General features: G+C 53.2%; 1 protein-coding gene across 1 annotated transcript; it reads right to left on the reverse strand.

Annotated features, from left to right (window-relative positions):
• Window positions 1-468: 468 nt before the first annotated feature.
• AEBP2 (AE binding protein 2) lies at window positions 469-27,872 on the reverse strand. The gene is made up of 10 exons (XM_063929426.1): window positions 27,432-27,872; window positions 14,399-14,606; window positions 13,993-14,100; window positions 13,005-13,191; window positions 12,849-12,899; window positions 5,776-5,900; window positions 4,618-4,685; window positions 3,819-3,932; window positions 2,032-2,098; window positions 469-1,600 (listed from the first exon to the last, which is right to left on the reverse strand). The coding sequence occupies exons 1-9, from the start codon at window positions 27,827-27,829 to the stop codon at window positions 2,044-2,046; spliced, it is 1,314 nt and encodes a 437-aa protein (XP_063785496.1). The 5' UTR covers window positions 27,830-27,872; the 3' UTR covers window positions 469-1,600; window positions 2,032-2,043.
• Between the last annotated feature and the right edge of the window lie 125 nt (window positions 27,873-27,997).

The following is a 27,997-nucleotide window of genomic DNA, read 5'->3' on the forward strand; positions in this document are numbered from 1 at the left end:
GTGGCTAGTGGGGATTCGTCAACACCCCACAGGTGTGGTAAGGCAGCATGTCGGCACATACAGAGCAGTACCGTGGTTCCAAACGTCACGGCAGGTTAGGAGTTTGGTGGTGGCAGCATAAACCCGCCCACAGCGCAGTGGGTGGAGTCAGTAACAGGCGGTTACTGGCGGTAAGCGGGAATCTCCTATGTGGTCAGGTCCCGTGTGACCTAACCTTCCATTCTGTGCACTGGGGACGGAACGTGAACGAAAGGCGTCCGGTCACAGTCATAGAGAAGAACAGCACGTACATGGCTACCCTGCAGATGATAATCATTCCCCCCTGGGGAAAACATTCTGCGCTGCACTCACTACTTCCTCTGAGATATGTGGCTTTCTGTGCTTTAGGTGCAATGTATGGGACCATTGTCACCCCTCAGTACAAACACTCTGCTGGATACATCACATTAATACAGCTGGACACCTTACGGAATTCTAATATTTTATTGGAAAAAACACAGAAAAAAAATAAAAAAACGAGAAAGTAAAATGAATATTCCATCAAGGTCTGTTCGTACCATGATAGAAGACCAAATACATAGTAAAAAAATAACTACAACATAATACATTTCATCCTGGTTGTTATTACAGGGTATAGCCAGTGGGGGGCAGAAGTGCTTTATTCTCTGGCTGCAGGCTGCCCCCTGCACCCGCAGTATTTAGAAACTATTCCGGGGATGGTACAGGCTCATCGTCAGCAGGCGGAGCACGAATCGGTATTTACTATAACTATCGGAACCATCCCGCACTGCCGAGGATAAAATGACGGAACAAGACAAGAGACCCATCAGAGTAACTGGCTCCTCCTCCGACGAGGCGTAGCGAGAGGAAATACTTCGGCACGGTGTCTCCGCTCGCAACGCTACGCAACTAGTCTGCGAATGCATTCTTGTAAGAAGGTGCTTCTTGTATAGATAAAAAACTGATAATGTCCTAGCTAATGAAATCCGCGTTTCTTCAACATGATCCCTAGATATTTACAGCAACGTTCATGTGTCTAGAGAAACCAGAGCTACAGTTACATTTCCCAATACAAAAATATATTACAAATCTGCGCTATTTACAGGGGGAGGCGCCGCGGCTCCGACATCAGGACCGGATCAGGAAAGGACAGCAATTATTTCATCTATTTTAGAATAAAGAAAAATATAGTCACTTTCAGCAGAGACTTTGGTGCATAATACATCTGCTTTCTATAGGTCATACAACAGGCGGTAACGGGAAGCTAGACATTTGATTTTCCAATGAATATTGGGGAGAAGGTTCGTCCTCCCCATGGACTGGGCCACGTTTAGAGGGGTGCGTTACTGGGCGGTTCCCTAGTGGCACGATCCAGGACAGGATAGGAGTTATACCTTCATGTGAAAGGTCATTGTCACACAAACGGCAGTCAGCGTGCACAGAGGTCTGTCTCACTAATTATATAGGCAAGAAGCGGACGTTATACCCCACGACACACGTTTACACAGCAAACACTGGCTGAACGAGGGTCACGTGACAGCAGACTTCCTGCTCTCTGGCGCCATCTGCTGCTACCTTCTCTGGCGACGCTTCCATGGCTCTGAAACAGAGGATAGGGGTACAGCACGCTATCACAGCCGCGTGTTACAGAGCACACCACAGACATCTCTCACTCCTGACTCTGGGATAAGAATACCAGTCCCAGAACGCTCTGCCCGTGGATACTTATGTTAATGGGGTCACTAGTCTCCTCCCTGCTCTGTGCACCCCCCACCCTGCTCCTCTTCCCCCACACTGTGCCATCTACGCCTCCCGCCAGATCACCCCTCACATATCCCCTCCACCTATGTCGTCTCTCCCTATTCCTTGGACTAGATTTCGTGGATTGGAATCTGCACATTACCGTCCACACTGAAAGAGCGGGAACGATTCGGGGAGCCCACGTACAGGGGAATCCCCTTATTACAGCCGCAGCCTATGGGGGACTAGTGACCTGTATCTATCAGGATGGTCTGAACAGGGCATACACACCAGACAGTGATCTTAGGAGAAATGATCCTTCAGGGATCCACTGTGTGCAATCCTTTTACTGGAATTCCTGTATAACAAGGTGGGAGGGGAGACAAAAAAAGAGAAAAGAAGGTCAAAGCACCGCCATAACCATATACACCCCAACCTCCTCTACCACATACCACACCCCACTATGGACACACCTCCAACAGACACGCCCCCACCACATACACCCCCACCCTCCTCACTATAAACACGCCCCCACCACATACACCCCCCCTCCTCTACCACATACCACACACCTCCAACAGACACGCCCCCACCACATACACCCCCACCCTCCTCACTATAAACACGCCCCCACCACATACACCCCCCCTCCTCTACCACATACCACACACCTCCAACAGACACGCCCCCACCACATACACCCCCACCCTCCTCACTATAAACACGCCCCCACCACATACACCCCCCCTCCTCTACCACATACCACACACCTCCAACAGACACGCCCCCACCACATACACCCCCACCCTCCTCACTATAAACACGCCCCCACCACATACATCCCCCCTCCTCTACCACATACCACCCCCACTATAAACACACCTCCATCTAACAGACACGCCCCCACCACATACACCCCACCCTCCACACTATAAACACGCCCCCACCACATACACCCCCCCTCTACCACATACCTCCAACAGACACGCCCCCACCATACACCCCCACCCTCCTCACTATACACACGCCCCCACCACATACATCCCCCCTCCTCTACCACATACCACCCCCACTATAAACACACCTCCATCTAACACACATACCCCCCCCACATACACCCCCACCCTCCTCTACCACACCCACTCCCCACTATAGACATGCCCCCACCACATACACCCCACCTCCTCTACCACATACCACACCCACTCCCCACTAGAGACAGACTTCCATCTAACAGACATGCCCCCACCACATACACCCCAACCCTCCTCTACCATACCCACTACCCAATATAGACACACTTCCATCTAACAGACATGCCCCCACCACATACACCCCCACCCTCCTCTACCATACCCACTACCCAATAGACACACTTCCATCTAACAGACACACCCCCACCACATACACCCCCACCCTCCTCTACCACACCCACTATAGACACGCCCCCACCACATAAACCCCCCTCCTCTACCACATCCACTCCCCACTATAGACACACCCCCATCTAACAGACACGGCCCCACCACATACACCCCCACCCTCCTCTACCATACCCACTACCCAATATAGACACACTTCCATCTAACATCCACGCCCCCACCCTCCTCTACCACACCCACTCCCCACTATAGACACGCCCCCACCACATACACCCCCTCCTCTACCACATCCACACCCCACTATAGACACACCTCCATATAACAGACACGCCCTCACCACATACATCCCCTCCTCTACTGCATACCATACCCACTCCCCACTATAGACACACCTCCATCTAACAGACAAGCCTCCACCATATACACCCCCACATACCACACCCACTATAGAGGTACGCGCTCGCCACACACCAACCAGCCCGCCACACAGACACACCTCCGCCACACATCCATCCACTATACAGCTCCCACACCATGCAGACACTTCTCCGTTATACAAACGGACACCACCCACACAGGTGTGACAAGCATGAACGTGTCCCCACACACAAACATAACTGCACCCCCTATACACACACTAACACGTACAAATGCATCGCAAACAGATGTCAGCTCTCAGGGCGAGGATACACCCACCTATAGATGTTGGGGTCCAAGAGCAGGGCTGTGTCTTTCGGGAGCTTGGATAAATGGACCACCTTGGTTTTTAGCTGGTGGCGGTCAGTCTCGTTCACCCATGCATCTGGGAGACTGCGGGAGGAGACGTCAGTCATACACTCATCTCCTATGTACAGTGCATGTAACGTGTATTAAGATGGCTGACACCGGGGGCGGGGCACAAGGTGAGTAGCAATGGGCGGAGACAGTCATACACTCATCTCCTATGTACAGTGCATGTAACGTGTGATAAGATGGCCGACACAGAGGGCGGGGCACAAGGTGAGTAGCAATGGGCGAAGACAGTCATACACTCATCTCCTATGTACAGTGCATGTAACGTGTGATAAGATGGCCGACACCGAGGGCGGGGCACAAGGTGAGAAGCAATGGGAGGAGACGTCAGTCATACACTCATCTCCTATGTACAGTGCATGTAACGTGTATTAAGATGGCTGACACCGGGGGCGGGGCACAAGGTGAGAAGCAATGGGCGGAGACAGTCATACACTCATTTCCTATGTACAGTGCATGTAACGTGCGATAAGATCGCAGACACCGGGGGCGGGGCACAAGGTGAGACGCAATGGGAGGAGACTTCGGCTATTTGTGCACTATAGCGTTCCCCAGCGTGTCCGACTGAAGTGCTAGCAGCAGAAACTCGCAGGCAAATGCTGACAAATGTCCTTCCATGTACAGGATATCGGGATGGCTGACTAGCGCCCCCAGCTGTCAGCATGAATGGAGCAGGGATGCCACACACGGCACACACACTTACATATCTTCCGGAGTCCAATGCAGCAGAAGCTTTATCTTCCCAGAATCCTCCTTTCTCTTTGCGATGACCTAAAGGAAGACCAGGTCAGCCAGGAATTAGCCCCTTCTCACCCCGGTGCTGAGGCCATTTTCTGACAACTTCCAACATCGAGATCACACAAAACTATACCTTGTTACTTACTTAGAAGACACCATGTCCCAAACTGAACACACAGGGGCCCAGCACAGGGCAGGAGGATGGAAACACACACACACACACACACACACACACACACACACACACACACACACACACACACACAGGGGGGCCCAGCACAGGGCAGGAGGAAGGACACACACACACACACACACACACACACACACAGGGGGGCCCAGCACAGGGCAGGAGGAAGGACACACACACACACACACACACACACACACACACACAGGGGGGCCCAGCACAGGGCAGGAGGAAGGACACACACACACACACACACACACACAAGGGGGGCCCAGCACAGAGCAGGAGGAAGGACACACACACACACGGGGGCCCAGCACAGGGCAGGAGGAAGGACACACACACACACACACACGGGGGCCCAGCACAGGGCAGGAGGAAGGACACACACACACACATACACACAGGGGGGCCCAGCACAGGGCAGGAGGAAGGACACACACACACACACACACACACACACACACACGGGGGCCCAGCACAGGGCAGGAGGAAGGACACACACACACACACACAGGGGGGCCCAGCACAGGGCAGGAGGAAGGACACACACACACACACACAGGGGGGCCCAGCACAGGGCAGGAGGAAGGACACACACACACACACACACACACACACACACACACGGGGCCCAGCACAGGGCAGGAGGAAGGACACACACACACACACACACACACACACACACGGGGGCCCAGCACAGGGCAGGAGGAAGGACACACACACACACAGGGGGGCCCAGCACATTGCAGGAGGAAGGACACACACACACAGGCCCAGCACAGTGCAGGAGGAAGGACACACACACACACACACACACACAGACACGCCCAGCGCAGGAGGAAGGACACACACACACACAGGCCCAGCACAGTGCATGAGGAAGGACACGGTGCAGGAAATGACTACAGCTAGATACGGTATTCCTGAACTCACCGTGCTTTGAAAAACGACACTGTGGCCATTACCCAAGGACTCTATTTGGGCAGAAAGATTGAAGCAGATGGCACGATGTCGAATGGCATCCAGGGTCTGTGCGTCAAAGAAATCGTGTGGCCTAGCTGTAAGAGTAGAGAGAAGTCAGACTGGGCACGCTCAGGCAGAGTACAGAGAAGTAACACTGAGTGGTCACTGCGGACCAGAGTGCTGGACAGTCAGTAATGCGGCCATACATCCTCTGATCAGCTGGGGTATAGGGACACACAGCTTGTTAAAACTTCGCCCAATCACAATCCTGACCGTTGTTTGGTCAGAATCTTCAAATTGAGGATTTCTAACACGTGCGATTTTTCAGATCCCCGACCCAGCCATTGGCTGATACTTGGTGTATGGGCCCCATAACTTGTAATACAGACGACGGGAAACACAAAACCTGGAGACAATCAGCAGCACCAGGCTTTATAAAGGCCAACCCGTCTGTAATAATCGCTTACACACAATGAAATGCATTTACATGGAGGCTCAGAAAGAAATGACAAGAGGTGTTTCATGAAATGTATATCTGTATACACAGCGTTGTAGATTTGTAGGAGACCCTGACGAGGCAGGATCACCCGGTGCGCACAGCGGTCCCAGACACGCGCTGAGCGGCCTGCAGTGCGAGTAACTCACAGTTCTGAAGGAGATCTGTATTGGCTCCATCTTTTCATAGGTTGTCAGCGAGACTCATGGATTATACAGCATATAGCTTACACGGCACATAGCTTACACGGCACATAGCTTACACTAAAACTACTCCCACAGATTGCAGGACACTGGGATCCCTCATCTGCACCTTCATCATCAATGACCCAAAGGATCAGTCTGTCCATTCACAATTTAAATGAAATGAGAGAGACAGGCAGTGTATCAGAAAGATAACCGACTGACGTGAAGAACGCAGAGACAGAACGGCAACTAGTTATTAGGTGGAGAGCGCGGGAAGCAGCCGGCGCCAGGTGGGAGAGAGCGCGGGAACCAGCCAGCGCCAGGTGGGGGAGAGTGCAGGAAGCCACGGGCGCCAGGTGAGGGAGAGCGCGGGAAGCAGCCAGCGCCATGTGCAGGATAATGCGGCAATCAGACAGGGTGATTATATTAATAGCAGAATTCGGAACTGAGAGAAGTACATTAATCAGCCCCTACATAACATAGAGGAGGTGTTCTAAGTAACTGGTAATATATAGTAGACACATATATACAGCAATGCGCTCAGCAGCAGCTCAGAGTCTTAGTTGTGCAATAAACATTTTTGGAACAAACGTTGACTTTTCAAAAGCGAAATCTAAGAGAGTAAAGAAATGCAACAAAATTCACATATTTCACTGATAACATTGAGGCAGCAATTATTTCCTGAGCACACGCTATAACAGGGACACTCTGCTCTCGCCCTAACGCGCTTCCTCCGCTGTCCCGAGCATACCCCAGGCGCCTCACAGCGGACGGGAACCTTCCCTGCGCTTCTGCCGATGGTGCCATTAGTATATTCCCTGGTAAAGGCGCCAGCATGTCGTCTTACACTTCCCATGAACACAAAGAAATGTAATGTAGTGCTATGGGCAGGAACACAGTGTACAGGTGCTAGTGCTGCCCGCCAGTGTACAGGGGCTAGTGCTGCCCGCCAGTGTACAGGTGCTAGTGCTGCCCGCCAGTGTACAGGTGCTAGTGCTGCCCGCCAGTGTACAGGTGCTAGTGCTGCCCGCCAGTGTACAGGTGCTAGTGCTGCCCGCCAGTGTACAGGTGCTAGTGCTGCCCGCCAGTGTACAGGGGCTAGTGCTGCCCGCCAGTGTACAGGTGCTAGTGCTGCCCGCCAGTGTACAGGTGCTAGTGCTGCCCGCCAGTGTACAGGTGCTAGTGCTGCCCGCCAGTGTACAGGTGCGAGTGCTGCCCGCCAGTGTACAGGTGCTAGTGCTGCCCGCCAGTGTACAGGTGCGAGTGCTGCCCGCCAGTGTACAGGTGCTAGTGCTGCCCGCCAGTGTACAGGTGCTAGTGCTGCCCGCCAGTGTACAGGTGCTAGTGCTGCCCGCCAGTGTACAGGGGCTAGTGCTGCCCGCCAGTGTACAGGTGCGAGTGCTGCCCGCCAGTGTACAGGTGCTAGTGCTGCCCGCCAGTGTACAGGTGCGAGTGCTGCCCGCCAGTGTACAGGTGCTAGTGCTGCCCGCCAGTGTACAGGTGCTAGTGCTGCCCGCCAGTGTACAGGTGCTAGTGCTGCCCGCCAGTGTACAGGTGCTAGTGCTGCCCGCCAGTGTACAGGTGCTAGTGCTGCCCGCCAGTGTACAGGTGCTAGTGCTGCCCGCCAGTGTACAGGTGCTAGTGCTGCCCGCCAGTGTACAGGGGCGAGAGCTGCCCGCCAGTGTACAGGTGCTAGTGCTGCCCGCCAGTGTACAGGGGCGAGAGCTGCCCGCCAGTGTACAGGTGCTAGTGCTGCCCGCCAGTGTACAGGTGCTAGTGCTGCCCGCCAGTGTACAGGTGCTAGTGCTGCCCGCCAGTGTACAGGTGCGAGTGCTGCCCGCCAGTGTACAGGTGCTAGTGCTGCCCGCCAGTGTACAGGTGCGAGTGCTGCCCGCCAGTGTACAGGTGCTAGTGCTGCCCGCCAGTGTACAGGTGCTAGTGCTGCCCGCCAGTGTACAGGTGCTAGTGCTGCCCGCCAGTGTACAGGTGCTAGTGCTGCCCGCCAGTGTACAGGTGCTAGTGCTGCCCGCCAGTGTACAGGTGCTAGTGCTGCCCGCCAGTGTACAGGTGCTAGTGCTGCCCGCCAGTGTACAGGGGCGAGAGCTGCCCGCCAGTGTACAGGTGCTAGTGCTGCCCGCCAGTGTACAGGGGCGAGAGCTGCCCGCCAGTGTACAGGTGCTAGTGCTGCCCGCCAGTGTACAGGTGCTAGTGCTGCCCGCCAGTGTACAGGTGCGAGTGCTGCCCGCCAGTGTACACGCCAGTTCCGGTGCTTTACTGCAACATATATGGATTAAAGAAAACGGTTTGCAACAGGTATCAGTGATGCCCTCTGTGTACCCACTATACAGGATTCTATGGGTGATACCCGCTGTGTACCCACTATACAGGATTCTATGGGCGATACCCTCCGTGTACCCACTATACAGGATTCTATGGGCGATACCCTCCGTGTCCCCACTATACAGGATTCTATGGGCGATACCCTCCGTGTCCCCACTATACAGGATTCTATGGGCGATACCCTCCGTGTCCCCACTATACAGGATTCTATGGGCGATACCCTCCGTGTCCCCACTATACAGGATTCTATGGGCGATACCCTCCGTGTCCCCACTATACAGGATTCTATGGGCGATACCCTCCGTGTCCCCACTATACAGGATTCTATGGGCGATACCCTCCGTGTCCCCACTATACAGGATTCTATGGGCGATACCCTCCGTGTCCCCACTATACAGGATTCTATGGGCGATACCCTCCGTGTCCCCACTATACAGGATTCTATGGGCGATACCCTCCGTGTCCCCACTATACAGGATTCTATGGGCGATACCCTCCGTGTCCCCACTATACAGGATTCTATGGGCGATACCCTCCGTGTCCCCACTATACAGGATTCTATGGGCGATACCCTCCGTGTCCCCACTATACAGGATTCTATGGGTGATGTCCTCCGTGTCCCCACTATACAGGATTCTATAGGCGATACCCTCCGTGTCCCCACTATACAGGATTCTATGGGTGATGTCCTCCGTGTACCCACTATACAGGATTCTATGGGCGATACCCTCCGTGTCCCCACTATACAGGATTCTATGGGCGATACCCTCCGTGTCCCCACTATACAGGATTCTATGGGCGATACCCTCCGTGTCCCCACTATACAGGATTCTATGGGCGATACCCTCCGTGTACCCACTATACAGGATTCTATGGGCGATACCCTCCGTGTACCCACTATACAGGATTCTATGGGCGATACCCTCCGTGTCCCCACTATACAGGATTCTATGGGCGATGCCCTCCGTGTACCCACTATACAGGATTCTATGGGTGATGTCCTCCGTGTACCCACTATACAGGATTCTATGGGCGATACCCTCCGTGTACCCACTATACAGGATTCTATGGGCGATACCCTCCGTGTCCCCACTATACAGGATTCTATGGGCGATACCCTCCGTGTCCCCACTATACAGGATTCTATGGGCGATACCCTCCGTGTCCCCACTATACAGGATTCTATGGGCGATACCCTCCGTGTCCCCACTATACAGGATTCTATGGGCGATACCCTCCGTGTCCCCACTATACAGGATTCTATGGGCGATACCCTCCGTGTCCCCACTATACAGGATTCTATGGGCGATACCCTCCGTGTCCCCACTATACAGGATTCTATGGGCGATACCCTCCGTGTCCCCACTATACAGGATTCTATGGGCGATGCCCTCCGTGTACCCACTATACAGGATTCTATGGGCGATGTCCTCCGTGTACCCACTATACAGGATTCTATGGGCGATACCCTCCGTGTCCCCACTATACAGGATTCTATGGGCGATACCCTCCGTGTCCCCACTATACAGGATTCTATGGGCGATACCCTCCGTGTCCCCACTATACAGGATTCTATGGGCGATACCCTCCGTGTCCCCACTATACAGGATTCTATGGGCGATACCCTCCGTGTCCCCACTATACAGGATTCTATGGGCGATACCCTCCGTGTACCCACTATACAGGATTCTATGGGCGATACCCTCCGTGTCCCCACTATACAGGATTCTATGGGCGATACCCTCCGTGTCCCCACTATACAGGATTCTATGGGTGATGTCCTCCGTGTACCCACTATACAGGATTCTATGGGCGATACCCTCCGTGTACCCACTATACAGGATTCTATGGGCGATACCCTCCGTGTACCCACTATACAGGATTCTATGGGCGATACCCTCCGTGTACCCACTATACAGGATTCTATGGGCGATACCCTCCGTGTACCCACTATACAGGATTCTATGGGCGATACCCTCCGTGTCCCCACTATACAGGATTCTATGGGCGATACCCTCCGTGTCCCCACTATACAGGATTCTATGGGCGATACCCTCCGTGTCCCCACTATACAGGATTCTATGGGCGATACCCTCCGTGTCCCCACTATACAGGATTCTATGGGTGATGTCCTCCGTGTCCCCACTATACAGGATTCTATGGGTGATGTCCTCCGTATACCCAGTATACAGGATTCTATGGGTGATGCCCTCCGTGTACCCACTATACAGGATTCTATGGGTGATGCCCTCCGTATACCCAGTATACAGGATTCTATGGGTGATGCCCTCCGTATACCCACTATACAGGATTCTATGGGTGATGCCCTCCGTATACCCAGTATACAGGATTCTATGGGTGATGCCCTCCGTGTACCCACTATACAGGATTCTATGGGTGATGCCCGCCGTGTACCCGGTATACAGGATTCTATGGGTGATGCCCTCCGTGTACCCACTATACAGGATTCTATGGGTGATGTCCTCCGTGTCCCCACTATACAGGATTCTATGGGTGATGTCCTCCGTATACCCAGTATACAGGATTCTATGGGTGATGCCCTCCGTGTACCCACTATACAGGATTCTATGGGCGATGCCCGCCGTGTACCCGGTATACAGGATTCTATGGGTGATGTCCTCCGTGTACCCACTATACAGGATTCTATGGGTGATGTCCTCCGTGTACCCACTATACAGGATTCTATGGGTGATGCCCGCCGTGTACCCGGTATACAGGATTCTATGGGTGATGTCCTCCGTGTACCCACTATACAGGATTCTATGGGTGATGTCCTCCGTGTACCCACTATACAGGATTCTATGGGTGATGCCCGCCGTGTACCCCCGGTATATATATGGGGGGAGTAAGCGTGCATACCGGCATAATGCCCGATTGTAGAACATGATAGGTCACAGACCCTCCCTGCATACACTGTGGTGACCCAACTACAGAAGCAGCGATTCCGCAGAGACTGGAAATGCGCGGTACACACTGGGCAATATACTGTTTCTTACACGACAAACGTTATATTAGGAATACATTGGCGAGTTGCGAATGATGGAACTCGCATGGCATATTGCATTGGCGCTGCAGCACAGCCGTTGTTCATACATTACATCGGTCAATCTAGAGGTGTGTACGGCCGACCTGCTGGATGACCCCGCTAAGCGGCTGCAGGAACGGCTGACCATGACATCACAAATGGTGGGCATATATACATGACGCACATCTGTGGTGCCTGGCCAGACATACTGAGCTTTACCAATCGGCCGCTCAGTTGGCAGATCTGTTGTGTAAGTGTGTACCAGCGTATCGCTAACGCGCTGCCGATAGAATCTGTCCGTGACACCATCAGCCTCCAACCAACCCAGTAAGTGACATCGCTTGGGGATCATTGCTGGTATGTGTCATTCAGCGCCCAGTGCAGAGGCGTGCAGATTCAGCAGAGGCACGAGGCGCTGAGCGGTGACATTAGCGGAGGGGTCTCGCACACTGTGTCAGATCCCCAATACTCAGCAGATTAATAAGGACACCTCCACAGGCTGCAAGCAGACCTCAGCTACAGAGACACGCAGGTAATAAGCCCCTCAGAATCTTCATCTCGTCTCAAAGCTAGCAAGCCAATTCCACCCGCCATGTTTCTACTACAGTCTAGCCGCTATGGTAACTACCCCCGATACGGCGAGTTGCCCACATGCTAGCTATTACTACCACCCAGCTCAGGGCACTAAATCACTTGGAAGCTTCATGCCGATGACCCCGCAATGCTTGATGTAAGACCACTGAAGTCCTTTCAACCCCTCCCCATTTTCGTAATTGGTATAAATCATTGGGGTAAATGTAATAGGGTGCTAGAATCCGGAGGGGCGAGAACACCCTTATTTTTAAATTGACAATCATTTACAAGGCGAAACCAGGTTGGCACAAACGCCTGCACCCTATTACACTGACCCCCACTTACATTTCATGGGATTACACAACACACACATTAGTTACACACAGGAGGACGCTGTATCTACCTTTCAGCTGTACTGGGGTGGTAGAATAAGGAGAGCTTCCCAGTGCAGCCGCTGATGATCAGAAAGACAGAGAAAGACGCACCAGTTATCGTCCAGGAGTGACAAGATGACCACACCACCTCCGCTGCCTTATAACCCACAGCTGGAGCCACTTACGCTGTGAGCGCTTGCGTTTGTTCTTCAGCTTCCGGCGCTTGTTCAGTCCGGCTTTGGATGGAGAATCATCTTTGGACTTGGGGTGGCCGGACACTTTAGAAGAGTTCTGTTGACTGAAGTGAGTGGGCACATGACGGGCGAGACCTCCTTGAGACGCGAAGCTGGCGGTGCAGCCTCCAACAACACACTGCAAAGACACGGGCGTCAGATAGTGACTGAGTACCACTAAAGAGAGGAGGGGTGAGGCACAACATCTGGGGAGGTACGCGGGGATGAATGACAGGTGTAAGAGAAACTGGGCATCAGAGCAGGGGTGAGGCACGAGGGGCTGCATCACGGGTGTGTGAGAAGCTGGACATCAGAGAGGAGGGGTGAGGCACATCAGGGGGACAGGGGAGTTACGAGGGGCTGCATAACGGGTGTGGGAGACATTGGGCATTAGAGAGGAGGGGTGAGGCACAACATCTGGGGACAGGAGAGGTACGAGGGGCTGCATAATGGGCGTGGGAGACATTGGGCATTACAGAGGAGGGGTGAGGCACATCTGGGGACAGGTGAGGTACGAGGAGCTGCATAATGGGTGTGGGAGATGTTGGGCATTAGAGAGGAGGGGTGAGGCACAACATCTGGGGACAGGGGAGGTACGAGGGGCTGCATAATGGGTGTGGGAGAAGCTGGGCATCAGAGAGGATTGGTGAGGCACAACATCTAGGGGCAGGGGTGGTACGAGGGGCTGCATAATGGGTGTGGGAGATGTTGGGCATTAGAGAGGAGGGGTGAGGCACAACATCTGGGGACAGGGGAGGTACGAGGGGCTGCATAATGGGTGTGGGAGAAGCTGGGCATCAGAGAGGATTGGTGAGGTACAACATCTAGGGGCAGGGGTGGTACGAGGGGCTGCATAATCGGGTGTGTCACAGGACCTCATTTGGAGGGTTGAACGAGACCCCCCAGCTGCAGAAGAAATGAGGCCCACCCGCGATGTTACCTTGAAGGGCTTGTCTCCACTGTGTGTCAGCATATGTCGCTGTAGCCAGCTCTGACTTGTAGACGGCGTGTTATAGACCTTGCATCCCTTCCAAAAGCAGACGAAAACCTACACAACACGGGAGAGAAAGAGGAGGATCAATCACATCAGAGACGCCAGGAACCTGTCTTATCAGTATGAGAATACAGGCTGAGCAGGGTTACCATTAGCGGAGGATCAGCACACAAGTCAGATAAGGTTACAGCAGAGGATTCTGGGACACTGTCCCCCAGGTTCTCATACAGACTGCCTGTATCCAGGGCTTTGTATGGCCATTCTACAGGTGAGTTTCTTATAGGGAGACACTGACTGACCCTTGTTACCGTGTGCATGTGTAACTAGTTATAGGACAAGTAAAAGACGTTACCCCTCCGCGCTGGCCATCCACGTGGAGGGAGCGGATGTGATCGGCAAGGTCAGGACTGGAGGAGAAGCAGGTCTGGCACTCATCCCAGCAGCAGTTGTAAGAAACGCTTTTGCTTGATGATGTTGGTAATCCATGGCCGTTCATCATGGCCGGAGTAGAGCGCCCGCTAGAAACCGTACTGTCCACATCCATCAGTGTACTGCTGATACTGTAAATACAGAGCCAGAGCCATTATTCCGCTGCCCACGAGCCGAGTACCGCCACCTACTGTCCACACCCATCAGTGTACTGCTGATACTGTAAATACAGAGCAGAGTACCGCCACCTACTGTCCACACCCATCAGTGTACTGCTGATACTGTAAATAGAGCCAGAGCCATTATTCCGCTGCCCCCGAGCAGAGTACCGCCACCTACTGTCCACACCCATCAGTGTACTGCTGATACTGTAAATACAGAGCCGAGTACCGCCACCTACTGTCCACACCCATCAGTGTACTGCTGATACTGTAAATACAGAGCCAGAGCCATTATTCCGCTGCCCCCGAGCAGAGTACCACCACCTACTGTCCACACCCATCAGTGTACTGCTGATACTGTAAATACAGAGCCGAGTACTGCCACCTACTGTCCACACCCATCAGTGTACTGCTGATACTGTAAATACAGAGCCGAGTACTGCCACCTACTGTCCACACCCATCAGTGTACTGCTGATACTGTAAATACAGAGCCGAGTACCGCCACCTACTGTCCACACCCATCAGTGTACTGCTGATACTGTAAATACAGAGCCGAGTACTGCCACCTACTGTCCACACCCATCAGTGTACTGCTGATACTGTAAATACAGAGCTGAGTACCGCCACCTACTGTCCACACCCATCAGTGTTCTGCTGATACTGTAAATACAGAGCCGAGTACCGCCACCTACTGTCCACACCGATCAGTGTACTGCTGATACTGTAAATACAGAGCCGAGTACCGCCACCTACTGTCCACACCCATCAGTGTACTGCTGATACTGTAAATACAGAGCCGAGTACCGCCACCTACTGTCCACACCCATCAGTGTACTGCTGATACTGTAAATACAGAGCCGAGTACCGCCACCTACTGTCCACACCCATCAGTGTACTGCTGATACTGTAAATACAGAGCCGAGTACCGCCACCTACTGTCCACACCCATCAGTGTACTGCTGATACTGTAAATACAGAGCCGAGTACTGCCACCTACTGTCCACACCCATCAGTGTACTGCGGATACTGTAAATACAGAGCCGAGTACCGCCACCTACTGTCCACACCCATCAGTGTACTGCTGATACTGTAAATACAGAGCCAGAGCCATTATTCCGCTGCCCACGAGCCGAGTACCGCCACCTACTGTCCACACCCATCAGTGTACTGCTGATACTGTAAATACAGAGCCGAGTACTGCCACCTACTGTCCACACCCATCAGTGTACTGCGGATACTGTAAATACAGAGCCGAGTACCGCCACCTACTGTCCACACCCATCAGTGTACTGCGGATACTGTAAATACAGAGCCGAGTACCGCCACCTACTGTCCACACCCATCAGTGTACTGCTGATACTGTAAATACAGAGCCGAGTACCGCCACCTACTGTCCACACCCATCAGTGTACTGTTGATACTGTAAATACAGAGCCGAGTACCGCCACCTACTGTCCACACCCATCAGTGTACTGCTGATACTGTAAATACAGAGCAGAGTACCGCCACCTACTGTCCACACCCATCAGTGTACTGCTGATACTGTAAATACAGAGCCGAGTACCGCCACCTACTGTCCACACTCATGTGCTGCAGGCCTGGACACAGCAATTCTGTAAGGATGCAGCATACCACCATACACTGTCCGGAACGTAACTCTGTTATGTTTTAGAACATTCTACCGGCAGATCCCTGCGGGGCACTCTCCTGTGCGTATACTACTTATAGGGACGGAGGAGGAGATAGGGATATTGGGGGGGAAGGGGGCGTTGTTGGGCCATGGGGTTGGACTTGACAGCTGTACAATAGAAAAGCATGCGCCTCTGCAGCATTCTGAGACTTGTAGTCCCAAAACTGCAGGCGACCTGACACAGTCATACTGGACACATCACACCAACAAAAGCATTATCAGCTTTCTATAATGAATGTGCAATGAGGCGGTGTACATATATTTCCTACAGTAAAAGGCGACTTCTGACGTGTGACCGTCATTATACTGGCACTCGCTGTTCTAACAATCAGATGGGGCAAGGACACAGTATAGGGGGCCCTGATCCGGCCCCCCCCCCCTCTTCCACTGAATCACCCTTGTACCTCACCCAAGATGAAGGGCAACAGAAAGCTAAATATGAAGTGATGTGTTGATACTCCAGGGTTCCAGGTGGCTGCAGAGAGGTAGATACAAGGTGGGAGACGGAAGGCCCTGTTCGCTGGAGCTTACAGTCTACAGACGTGGGTTCCGGGAATCAGTCTTATGTAAATAGAAGTCGTTCATGCAGATCCTGGAACGCAGGTAGCGCGCTAAGTGACAGATCTGACCTTGCAGTTCCCCGCTGGATTGTAAGCTCCCATGACTCAGGCTCTCCCAAATCTGTAATTTCACACTTATATTTAGTCTGCCTTGTATGTTACCATTGTACAGTGTAATACTATCACAATTCAGTATATATCAGAGAGAAGAGCGCTGGGTGACTTATCAGTAAATAAAGGTCTAATCTGCTTACCTAGTTACCCTCCCCCTGCATCTCCCCCCCATGGTGTGCCCTCATCATTCATCCCACCACTAATGATCATATGCAGGACAGATGGGAGTACCTATTCTCTATCCCCGGGCTTATTACCAACATACTGCACATTACACCCAGATGAACAGTATGAAAGGTACTTACCCTGTACAGTACAGCTTGTACTTACCAAGCCACAGCAAGGGGAGTCTATATCCCTCTACCATTCTACCCCGCTCCTGTTTACCTAATTAAGCCATCACCGCCATTAATAATGAAAGGCTGAACCAGATTGTGCAAATTGGGGTCCTGGAATACAGCCCAGGAGCAGTCCGTCTTCACTGCAGCACAGCCCACGACTAAACTGTCCCTACAACACGGAAAGAGAGGCTGCATCCTTCACTGCAGCACAGCCCACTACTAACTGTCCCCGCAGCACGAAAAGAGAGGCTGCATCCTTCACTGCAGCACAGCCCACGACTAAACTGTCCCCGCAGCACGGAAAGAGAGGCTGCATCCTTCACTGCAGCACAGCCCACGACTAACTGTCCCCGCAGCACGGAAAGAGAGGCTGCATCCTTCACTGCAGCACAGCCCACGACTAAACTGTCCCCGCAGCACGGAAAGAGAGGCTGCATCCTTCACTGCAGCACAGCCCACGACTAAACTGTCCCCGCAGCACGGAAAGAGAGGCTGCATCCTTCACTGCAGCACAGCCCACGACTAACTGTCCCCGCAGCACGGAAAGAGGCTGCATCCTTCACTGCAGCACAGCCCACTACTAAACTGTCCCCGCAGCACGGAAGGAGAGGCTGCATCCTTCACTGCAGCACAGCCCACGACTAAACTGTCCCCGCAGCACGGAAAGAGGCTGCATCCTTCACTGCAGCACAGCCCACTACTAAACTGTCCCCGCAGCACGGAAAGAGAGGCTGCATCCTTCACTGCAGCACAGCCCACGACTAAACTGTCCCCGCAGCACGGAAAGAGGGGCTGCATCCTTCACTGCAGCACAGCCCACGACTAACTGTCCCTGCAGCACGGAAAGAGAGGCTGCATCCTTCACTGCAGCACAGCCCACGACTAAACTGTCCCCGCAGCACGGAAAGAGAGGCTGCATCCTTCACTGCAGCACAGCCCACAACTAAACTGTCCCCGCAGCACGGAAAGAGGCTGCATCCTTCACTGCAGCACAGCCCACAACTAAACTGTCCCCGCAGCACGGAAAGAGGCTGCATCCTTCACTGCAGCACAGCCCACGACTAACTGTCCCCGCAGCACGGAAAGAGAGGCTGCATCCTTCACTGCAGCACAGCCCACGACTAAACTGTCCCCGCAGCACGGAAAGAGAGGCTGCATCCTTCACTGCAGCACAGCCCACGACTAAACTGTCCCCGCAGCACGGAAAGAGAAGCTGCATCCTTCACTGCAGCACAGCCCACTACTAAACTGTCCCCGCAGCACGGAAAGAGAGGCTGCATCCTTCACTGCAGCACAGCCCACTACTAACTGTCCCCGCAGCACGAAAAGAGGCTGCATCCTTCACTGCAGCACAGCCCACTACTAAACTGTCCCCGCAGCACGGAAAGAGAGGCTGCATCCTTCACTGCAGCACAGCCCACGACTAAACTGTCCCCGCAGCACAGAAAGAGAGGCTGCATCCTTCACTGCAGCACAGCCCACGACTAAACTGTCCCTACAACACGGAAAGAGAGGCTGCATCCTTCACTGCAGCACAGCCCACTACTAACTGTCCCCGCAGGCCGAAAAGAGGCTGCATCCTTCACTGCAGCACAGCCCACTACTAAACTGTCCCCGCAGCACGGAAAGAGAGGCTGCATCCTTCACTGCAGCACAGCCCACGACTAAACTGTCCCTGCAGCACGGAAAGAGAGGCTGCATCCTTCACTGCAGCACAGCCCACGACTAAACTGTCCCCGCAGCACGGAAAGAGAGGCTGCATCCTTCACTGCAGCACAGCCCACGACTAAACTGTCCCCGCAGCACGGAAAGAGAAGCTGCATCCTTCACTGCAGCACAGCCCACGACTAAACTGTCCCTACAACACGGAAAGAGAGGCTGCATCCTTCACTGCAGCACAGCCCACGACTAAACTGTCCCTACAACACGGAAAGAGAGGCTGCATCCTTCACTGCAGCACAGCCCACTACTAAACTGTCCCCGCAGCACGGAAAGAGAGGCTGCATCCTTCACTGCAGCACAGCCCACTACTAAACTGTCCCCGCAGCACGGAAAGAGAGGCTGCATCCTTCACTGCAGCACAGCCCACGACTAAACTGTCCCCGCAGCACGGAAAGAGAGGCTGCATCCTTCACTGCAGCACAGCCCACTACTAACTGTCCCCGCAGCACAGAAAGAGAGGCTGCATCCTTCACTGCAGCACAGCCCACGACTAAACTGTCCCCGCAGCACGGAAGGAGAGGCTGCATCCTTCACTGCAGCACAGCCCACGACTAAACTGTCCCCGCAGCACGGAAAGAGAGGCTGCATCCTTCACTGCAGCACAGCCCACGACTAAACTGTCCCCGCAGTACGGAAAGAGAGGCTGCATCCTTCACTGCAGCACAGCCCACGACTAAACTGTCCCCGCAGCACAGAAAGAGAGGCTGCATCCTTCACTGCAGCACAGCCCACGACTAAACTGTCCCTACAACACGGAAAGAGAGGCTGCATCCTTCACTGCAGCACAGCCCACGACTAAACTGTCCCTACAACACGGAAAGAGAGGCTGCATCCTTCACTGCAGCACAGCCCACTACTAAACTGTCCCCGCAGCACAGAAAGAGAGGCTGCATCCTTCACTGCAGCACAGCCCACGACTAACTGTCCCCGCAGCACGGAAAGAGAGGCTGCATCCTTCACTGCAGCACAGTCCACGACTAAACTGTCCCCGCAGCACGGAAAGAGGCTGCATCCTTCACTGCAGCACAGCCCACGACTAAACTGTCCCCGCAGCACGGAAAGAGGCTGCATCCTTCACTGCAGCACAGCCCACGACTAACTGTCCCCGCAGCACGGAAAGAGAGGCTGCATCCTTCACTGCAGCACAGTCCACGACTAAACTGTCCCTGCAGCACGGAAAGAGGCTGCATCCTTCACTGCAGCACAGCCCACGACTAACTGTCCCCGCAGCACGGAAAGAGAGGCTGCATCCTTCACTGCAGCACAGCCCACGACTAAACTGTCCCCGCAGCACGGAAAGAGGCTGCATCCTTCACTGCAGCACAGCCCACGACTAACTGTCCCTGCAGCACGGAAAGAGAGGCTGCATCCTTCACTGCAGCACAGCCCACTACTAAACTGTCCCCGCAGCACGGAAAGAGAGGCTGCATCCTTCACTGCAGCACAGCCCACTACTAAACTGTCCCCGCAGCACGGAAAGAGAGGCTGCATCCTTCACTGTAGCACATGGGAGCAGGTAAGAGTGGCTGGGGCAGGGGACGTCTGTCAGTGGTGCACCTGGGACCAGCTATACCCCAACCAGAACAAAAGCGGGGCTCAGCAGATATTGCCGCAGTCAATGCGTTTGGAAGAGCGCAGGGTCAGCCGCAAACACTGACAGGAGGGGACCGCAGAGCACTAAGCCCAGCTCTCAGGTAATCTATACACGGGACCTGCAGGCTGATAGACACTAGGGTATGCCTGCATGTGCCCTCCCACAGTCCAGACACACTACTCACTTCACATCAGTGCATGCGAGGCTTAGAGTGTGGTCAGCGACCGATGTGCAGGATTACACATTGTCATGTGATCAGCCATCATCACTGGCAGAGTCCTCTACTTTCTCCCTATGGCTCTGCGGGCTGCCCATACCTGGCCTTTATCTAGGCACTGCTCCTCTTCCTACTGGCTCCAAGTCTCCTGCCTACACCACTTCCAGGACATTGCATCTGGGAGCCTGTCTAATACTGCAGCTACCTGGGCTGTACAGGACCTAATGCCCCTCTATGGCGACATAATCCTATTCCACCATTACATTACTCATAGGGAGAGACTGATCAAATCTTAAAAAGCAATGGGGGAAAGTACCAACTAATTATCTTCTGTCATTTTACTGAAGCCGAGCGGTAGGCTCTCTCTCTCCAAGATTTGCTAAATCTCCCCCAGAGAAATGACACAGTCCTCACAGCACGTGCAGGCAGCAGAGGGATCCCCCACAACAGATTCCTTATAAGGGGGTCATTCAGAGTTGATCGCAGCAGCAGTTAGACAAAATCATGGGGTCATTCTGAGTTGATCGTTCGCTGCCGATTTGTCTGAAAAAACGCAGGCGTGTCTGGGCGGTCGCAGGGCGGGTGTATCAAGTCAAATCCGGACACGAATAGGCTGAAGTGATCACAAGCGCTGAGTAGGTTCAGAGCTACTCAGAAACTGCACAAACTGTTTTTGCAGAGCTCGGCTGCACAGGCGTTCACACTTCTGCTAAGCTAAAATACACTCCCCAGTGGACAGCGACATAGCGTTTGCATGGCTACTAAAAACTGCTAGCAAGCGATCAACTCGGAATGACCCTCCTTGTGCAGTGCAAGTGGGGTAGATGTAACATGTGCAGAGAGTTAGATTTGGGTGGGGTGTGTTCAAACTGAAATCTAAATAGCAGTATAAAAATAAAGCAGCCAGTATTTACCCTGCACAGAAACAAAATAACCCACCCAAATCTAACTCTCTCTGCACATGTTACATCTGCCCCACCTGCGGTGCACATGGTTTTACCCAACTGCTAACAAATGTGCTGCTGCAATCAACTGTGAATTACCCCCAGTGTACTGAAGGTAATCTGCCATGGTCTCCCTTTATGACCCTGTGTGGCAGCCTCGCGGCTTTCTGTGCGTGTATGTGGCTGTGCTGCTCACTGAGGACCAGTAAGAGGACACACGTGGAGCAGGGACTCACCTGTGGGGGCTACCATTACATAAAGCTGCCAAACTCCAGTATTATACGTCATAAAGGATAAAGAAAACATCCGCAACACGCGCAGGGTCCTCGGCCGCACACTAGTTGCATCACTCTTACACCAACCCCACAAGACCAATTAGTGAGCAGGTTACTCGTTATGTGTAAGGGAATAATGAATGCAATCAGTCTGACACATCAACACACGAGCAAATTAGTTATATCTTTGTCAGAGAGCGTCTGATCCATGTATTAATCCTATACTATCAGTGTGCAATACAGCACCCCAATACTGTACGGCCAGGCTAGCACTCTAATCTCTCTCTCCCACTGCACTGTATAACATGCACACCACTGTATAATACCACCGAACTGCTGCACCCCACTGTGCCGTATAATACCCCCCAATTGCTGCACCCACTGCGCGGTATAATACCCCCCAATTGCTGCACCCACTGCGCCGTATAATACCCCCCAATTGCTGCACCCCACCATGACGTATAATACCCAGTTGCTGCACCCACTGCGACGCATAATACCCCCCAATTGCTGCACCCACTGCGACGTATAATACCCCCCAATTGCTGCACCCACTGCGACGTATAATACCCCCCAATTGCTGCACCCCCTGCAACGTATAATACCCCCCAATTGCTGCACCCACTGCGACGTATAATACCCCCCCAATTGCTGTACGCACTGCGATAATACCCCCCAATTGCTGCACCCCACTGCGACGTATAATACCCCCCAATTGCTGCACCCCACTGCGACGTATAATACCCCCCAATTGCTGCACCCACTTGCGCCGTATAATACCCCCCAATTGCTGCACCCCACCATGACGTATAATACCCCCCAATTGCTGCACCCACTGCGATGCATAATACCCCCCAATTGCTGCACCCACTGCGACGTATAATACCCCCCAATTGCTGCACCCACTGCGACGTATAATACCCCCAATTGCTGCACCCCCTGCAACGTATAATACCCCCCAATTGCTGCACCCACTGCGACGTATAATACCCCCCCAATTGCTGCACCCACTGCGATAATACCCCCCAATTGCTGCACCCCACTGCGACGTATAATACCCCCCAATTGCTGCACCCCACTGCGATGTATAATATCCCAAATGCTGCACCCCACTGCGACGTATAATATCCAATTGCTGCAATGCGACGTATAATACCCCCAATTGCTGCACCCCACTGCAACGTATAATACCCCCCAATTGCTGCACCCCACTGTGACGTATAATATCCAATTGCTGCACTGTGACGTATAATACCCCCAATTGCTGCACCCCACTGCGACGTACAATACCCCCAATTGCTGCACCCCACTGCGACGTATAATATACAATTGCTGCACTGCGACGTTTAATACCCCCAATTGCTGCACCCCACTGCGACATATAATACCCCCCAATTGCTGCACCCCACTGCGACATATAATACCCCCCAATTGCTGCACCCCACTGCGACATATAATACCCCCCAATTGCTGCACCCCACTGCGACGTATAAACCCCCAATTGCTGCACCCCACTGCGACATATCCTCTAATTGCTGCACCCCACTGCGACGTATACCCCCCAATTGCTGCACCCCACTGACGTACAATATCCCCTAATTGCTGCACCCCACTGCGACATATAATATCCTCCAATTGCTGCACGCCACTGTGACGTATAATACCCCCCAATTGCTGCACGCCACTGTGACGTATAATACCCCCCAATTACTGGACGCCACTGCGACGTATAATACCCCCAATTGCTGCACGCCACTGCGACGTATAATACCCCCAATTGCTGCACCCAACTGTGACGTATAATACCCCCCAATTACTGGACGCCACTGCGACGTATAATACCCCCAATTGCTGCACGCCACTGCGACGTATAATACCCCCAATTGCTGCACCCAACTGTGACGTATAATACCCCCCAATTGCTGCACCCCACTGCGACGTATAATACCCCCAATTGCTGCACCCCACTGCGACGTATAATACCCCCAAATTGCTGCACCCCACTGTGACGTATAATATCCAATTGCTGCACTGTGACGTATAATACCCCCAATTGCTGCACCCCACTGCGACGTACAATACCCCCAATTGCTGCACCCCACTGCGACGTACAATACCCCCAATTGCTGCACCCCACTGCGACATATCCTCTAATTGCTGCACCCCACTGCGACGTATATCCTCCAATTGCTGCACCCCACTATGACGTATATCATCCTTCAATTGCTGCACCCCACTGCGACGTATAATATCCCCCAATTGCTGCACCCCACTACGACGTACAATATCCCCTAATTGCTGCACCCCACTGCAACATAATATCCTCCAACTGCTGCACCCCACTGCGACATATCATCCCCTAATTGCTGCACCCCACTGCGACGTATATCCCCCAATTGCTGCACCCCACTGACATACAATATCCCCTAATTGCTGCACCCCACTGCGACATATAATATCCCCCAATTGCTGCACCCCACTTCGACGTATAATATCCACGAATTGCTGCACCCCACTGTGACCTATAATAACCACCAACTGATACACCCCACTGCAACGTATATCATCCTCCAATTACTGCACCTCACTGTGACACATTATACCCCCCAATTGCTTCACCCCGTTGCGACATATAATACCCCCCAATTACTGCATCCCACCTTGACGTATAATATCCCCCAATTGCTGCACCCCACTGTGACGTATAATATCCCTGAATCACTGCAACCCGCCATGAAGTATATTATCCCCCAGTTGCTGCACCCCACTGTGATATAATACCCCCCAATAACTGCACCCCACTGTGACATAATATCCCCCAATAACTGCACCCCACTTTGACGTATAATATCCCTCAATTGCTGCACCTCACTGTGACGTATAATATCCCTGAATCACTGCACCCCACTGTCATGTATAATATCTCCCAACTGCTGCACCACACTGCGCTATATAATACCCCTAATTACTGTATAATATGCACCCCAGTGTGATGTATAATACCGCCAATCAATGCAACCCACTGTGATATATAATCTCCCTTAATTACTGTATAATCTGCAACCCCCCACAGTAATATATAATCTCCCAAATACTGTATAATCTACACCCCCTCCCCACAGTAACGTATAATCTACACCCCCCCTCCCCACAGGTCTCGCCAACACTGTATAATCTACACCCCCTCAACACACTAAGGTATAATCTCCCCCAACACTGTATAATCTATAACCCCTCCCCACAGTAACGTATAATCCCAATACCGTATAATATATAGCCCCCTCCCCACAGTAACATACAATACACCCAATACCGTATAATCTACACCCCCCTCCCCACAGTAACCCATAATCTCCCCAATACCGTATAATCTACACCCCCCTCCACACAGTAACGTACAATCTACACCCCCCAACCCACAGTAACCCATAATCTCCCAATACCGTATAATATACACCCGCCTCCCCACAGTAACCCATAATCTCCCCAATACCGTATAATCTACCCCCCCCCCACAGTTACGTACAATCTTCATCCCCCCTCTCCACAATAACGTATAATCTCCCCAATACTTTATAATCTACACCCCACAGTAACGTACAATCTACATCCCCTCCCCACAGTAACGTATAATCTACACCCCCCTCCCCTCCCGGGTGACACTATGCCCTCCCCACAGTAACCCATAATATCCCCAATACCGTATAATCTACACCCCCCCTCCCCACAGTAACCCATAATTTCCCCAATACCGTATAATCTACACCCCTCCCCACAGTTAAGTATAATCTCCCCAATACTGTATAATACACCGCCCCCTCCCCACAGTAATGTACAATTCCCCCAATACCATATAATCTACACCCCCCTCCCCACAGTAACATATAATCTCCCAATACCGTATAATCTACACCTCCCTCCCCACAGTAACCCATAATCTCCCCAATACCGTATAATCTACACCTCCCTCCCCACAGTAACCCATAATCTCCCCAATACCGTAAAATCTACACCTCCCTCCCCACAGTAACCCATAATCTCCCCAATACCGTATAATCTACACCTCCCTCCCCACAGTAACCCATAATCTCCCCAATACCGTATAATTTACACCCCCCCTCCCCACAGTAACCCATAATCTCCCCAATACCGTATAATTTACACCCCCCCTCCCCACAGTAACCCATAATCTCCCCAATACCGTATAATTTACACCCCCCTCCCCACAGTAACCCATAATCTCCCCAATACCGTATAATTTACACCCCCCTCCCCACAGTAACCCATAATCTCCCCAATACCGTATAATCTACACCCCCCTCCCCACAGTAACCCATAATCTCCCCAATACCGTATAATCTACACCCCCCTCCACACAGTAACCCATAATTTCCCCAATACCGTATAATCTACACCACCTCCCCACAGTAATGTACAATCCCCCCAATACCGTATAATCTACACCCCTTCCCCACAGTAACGTATAATCTCCCCAATACTGTATAATACACACCCCCCTCCCCACAGTAAAGTATAATCCCCCCATTACTGTATAATCTACACCCCCTCCCCACAGTAACGTACAATCCCCCCAATAACGTATAATCTACACCCCCTCCCCATAGTAACGTATAATCTCCCCAACACTGTATAATCTACACCCACATCCCACAGTAAAGTATAATCTCCCCAATACTGTATAATCTACACCCTCCCCCCCACAGTAACATATATAAAACTCCCCAAATACCATATAATCTATACCCCCCTCCCGACAGTAAAGTATAAATCCACCCAAATAGCGTATAATCCACACCCCACAGTAACGTATAATCTCCCCCAATACCGTATAATCCACACCCCACAGTAACGTATAATCTCCCCCAATACCGTATAATCCACACCCCCCTCCCCACAGTAACATATAATCTACACCCTCTCCCCACAGTAACATAATCTACACCCCCCTCCCCACTGAAATGTATAAATCCCCCCAAATACCATATAATTTGTACCCCCCTCCCCACAGTAACGTATAATCTACTACACCCCCTCCTCTACCGGGTGACACTATGCCCTCCCCCAGCACCGCACCACCCCCGGCTCTCGCTCTCCCCCTCCCCGTAGTGCCCCCCCGGCTCCACCCCTAGTAACCCCCTCTCGGCTCTCGCTCCCCCCCCTTGTGGCTCCCTCGGATCTCACTCCCCCCCTAGTAACACCACGGCTCTGGCTCCCCCCCTAGTGACCCCCACCAAGTGACATCACGGCTTTCGCTCCCCCCACTTGTAGCTCCCTCGGCTGTCGCTCCCCCCCTAGTGCCCCCCCGGCCCCCTCACCTGTCCTCGGAGTCCATGCGGCTGAGCGGTTCCCCCTCAGAGGACCCCTCCAGGCTGGTTCTGCGGCCGGACTTGCTGGAGCTGCAGTAGCCGTCATCCCCCGCCGAGCTCCCGGCAGAGCTCCCCGCCGTGCTGCTGTCCGTGCCGCTCCCCGGCCTGGAGCCGTCCTCCTGCCGGCTCTTCCCCCCGTCCCCGTCCAGGCTGCTCCCGGCCGGGCTGTCCGAGCGCTCCGACACCCCGCTGCTCTCCTCATCCTCCTCCTCATCGTCCGCTTCCTCCTCCTCCTCCTCCATCTCCACTCTCCCGGCAACCGGCTCCTCGGCGCGGGGCTCCGGGGCGGCGGCCTGAGCGGGGCTGGGACTCCCGGCGGGCTGAGGCTCGGTGCTAGCGGCGGCCATGTCTGTCTGTCTGAGGCGGGTGTGACGTCAGCGGGAGAGGAGGCGGGGCAGACACTGCGGAGAGGGCGGGCCCAGAGGCGGGTGACGTCAGCGGGAGAGAGGAGGCGGGACAGACACTGCGGAGAGGGCGTGGCCATGGGTGGGGAAAAGGCTGCGGAGTGGGCGGTC

The sequence above is a fragment of the Pseudophryne corroboree genome, chromosome 6 (genome assembly GCF_028390025.1).
Source record: "Pseudophryne corroboree isolate aPseCor3 chromosome 6, aPseCor3.hap2, whole genome shotgun sequence".
NCBI classification, from domain to species: Eukaryota; Metazoa; Chordata; class Amphibia; order Anura; family Myobatrachidae; genus Pseudophryne; species Pseudophryne corroboree.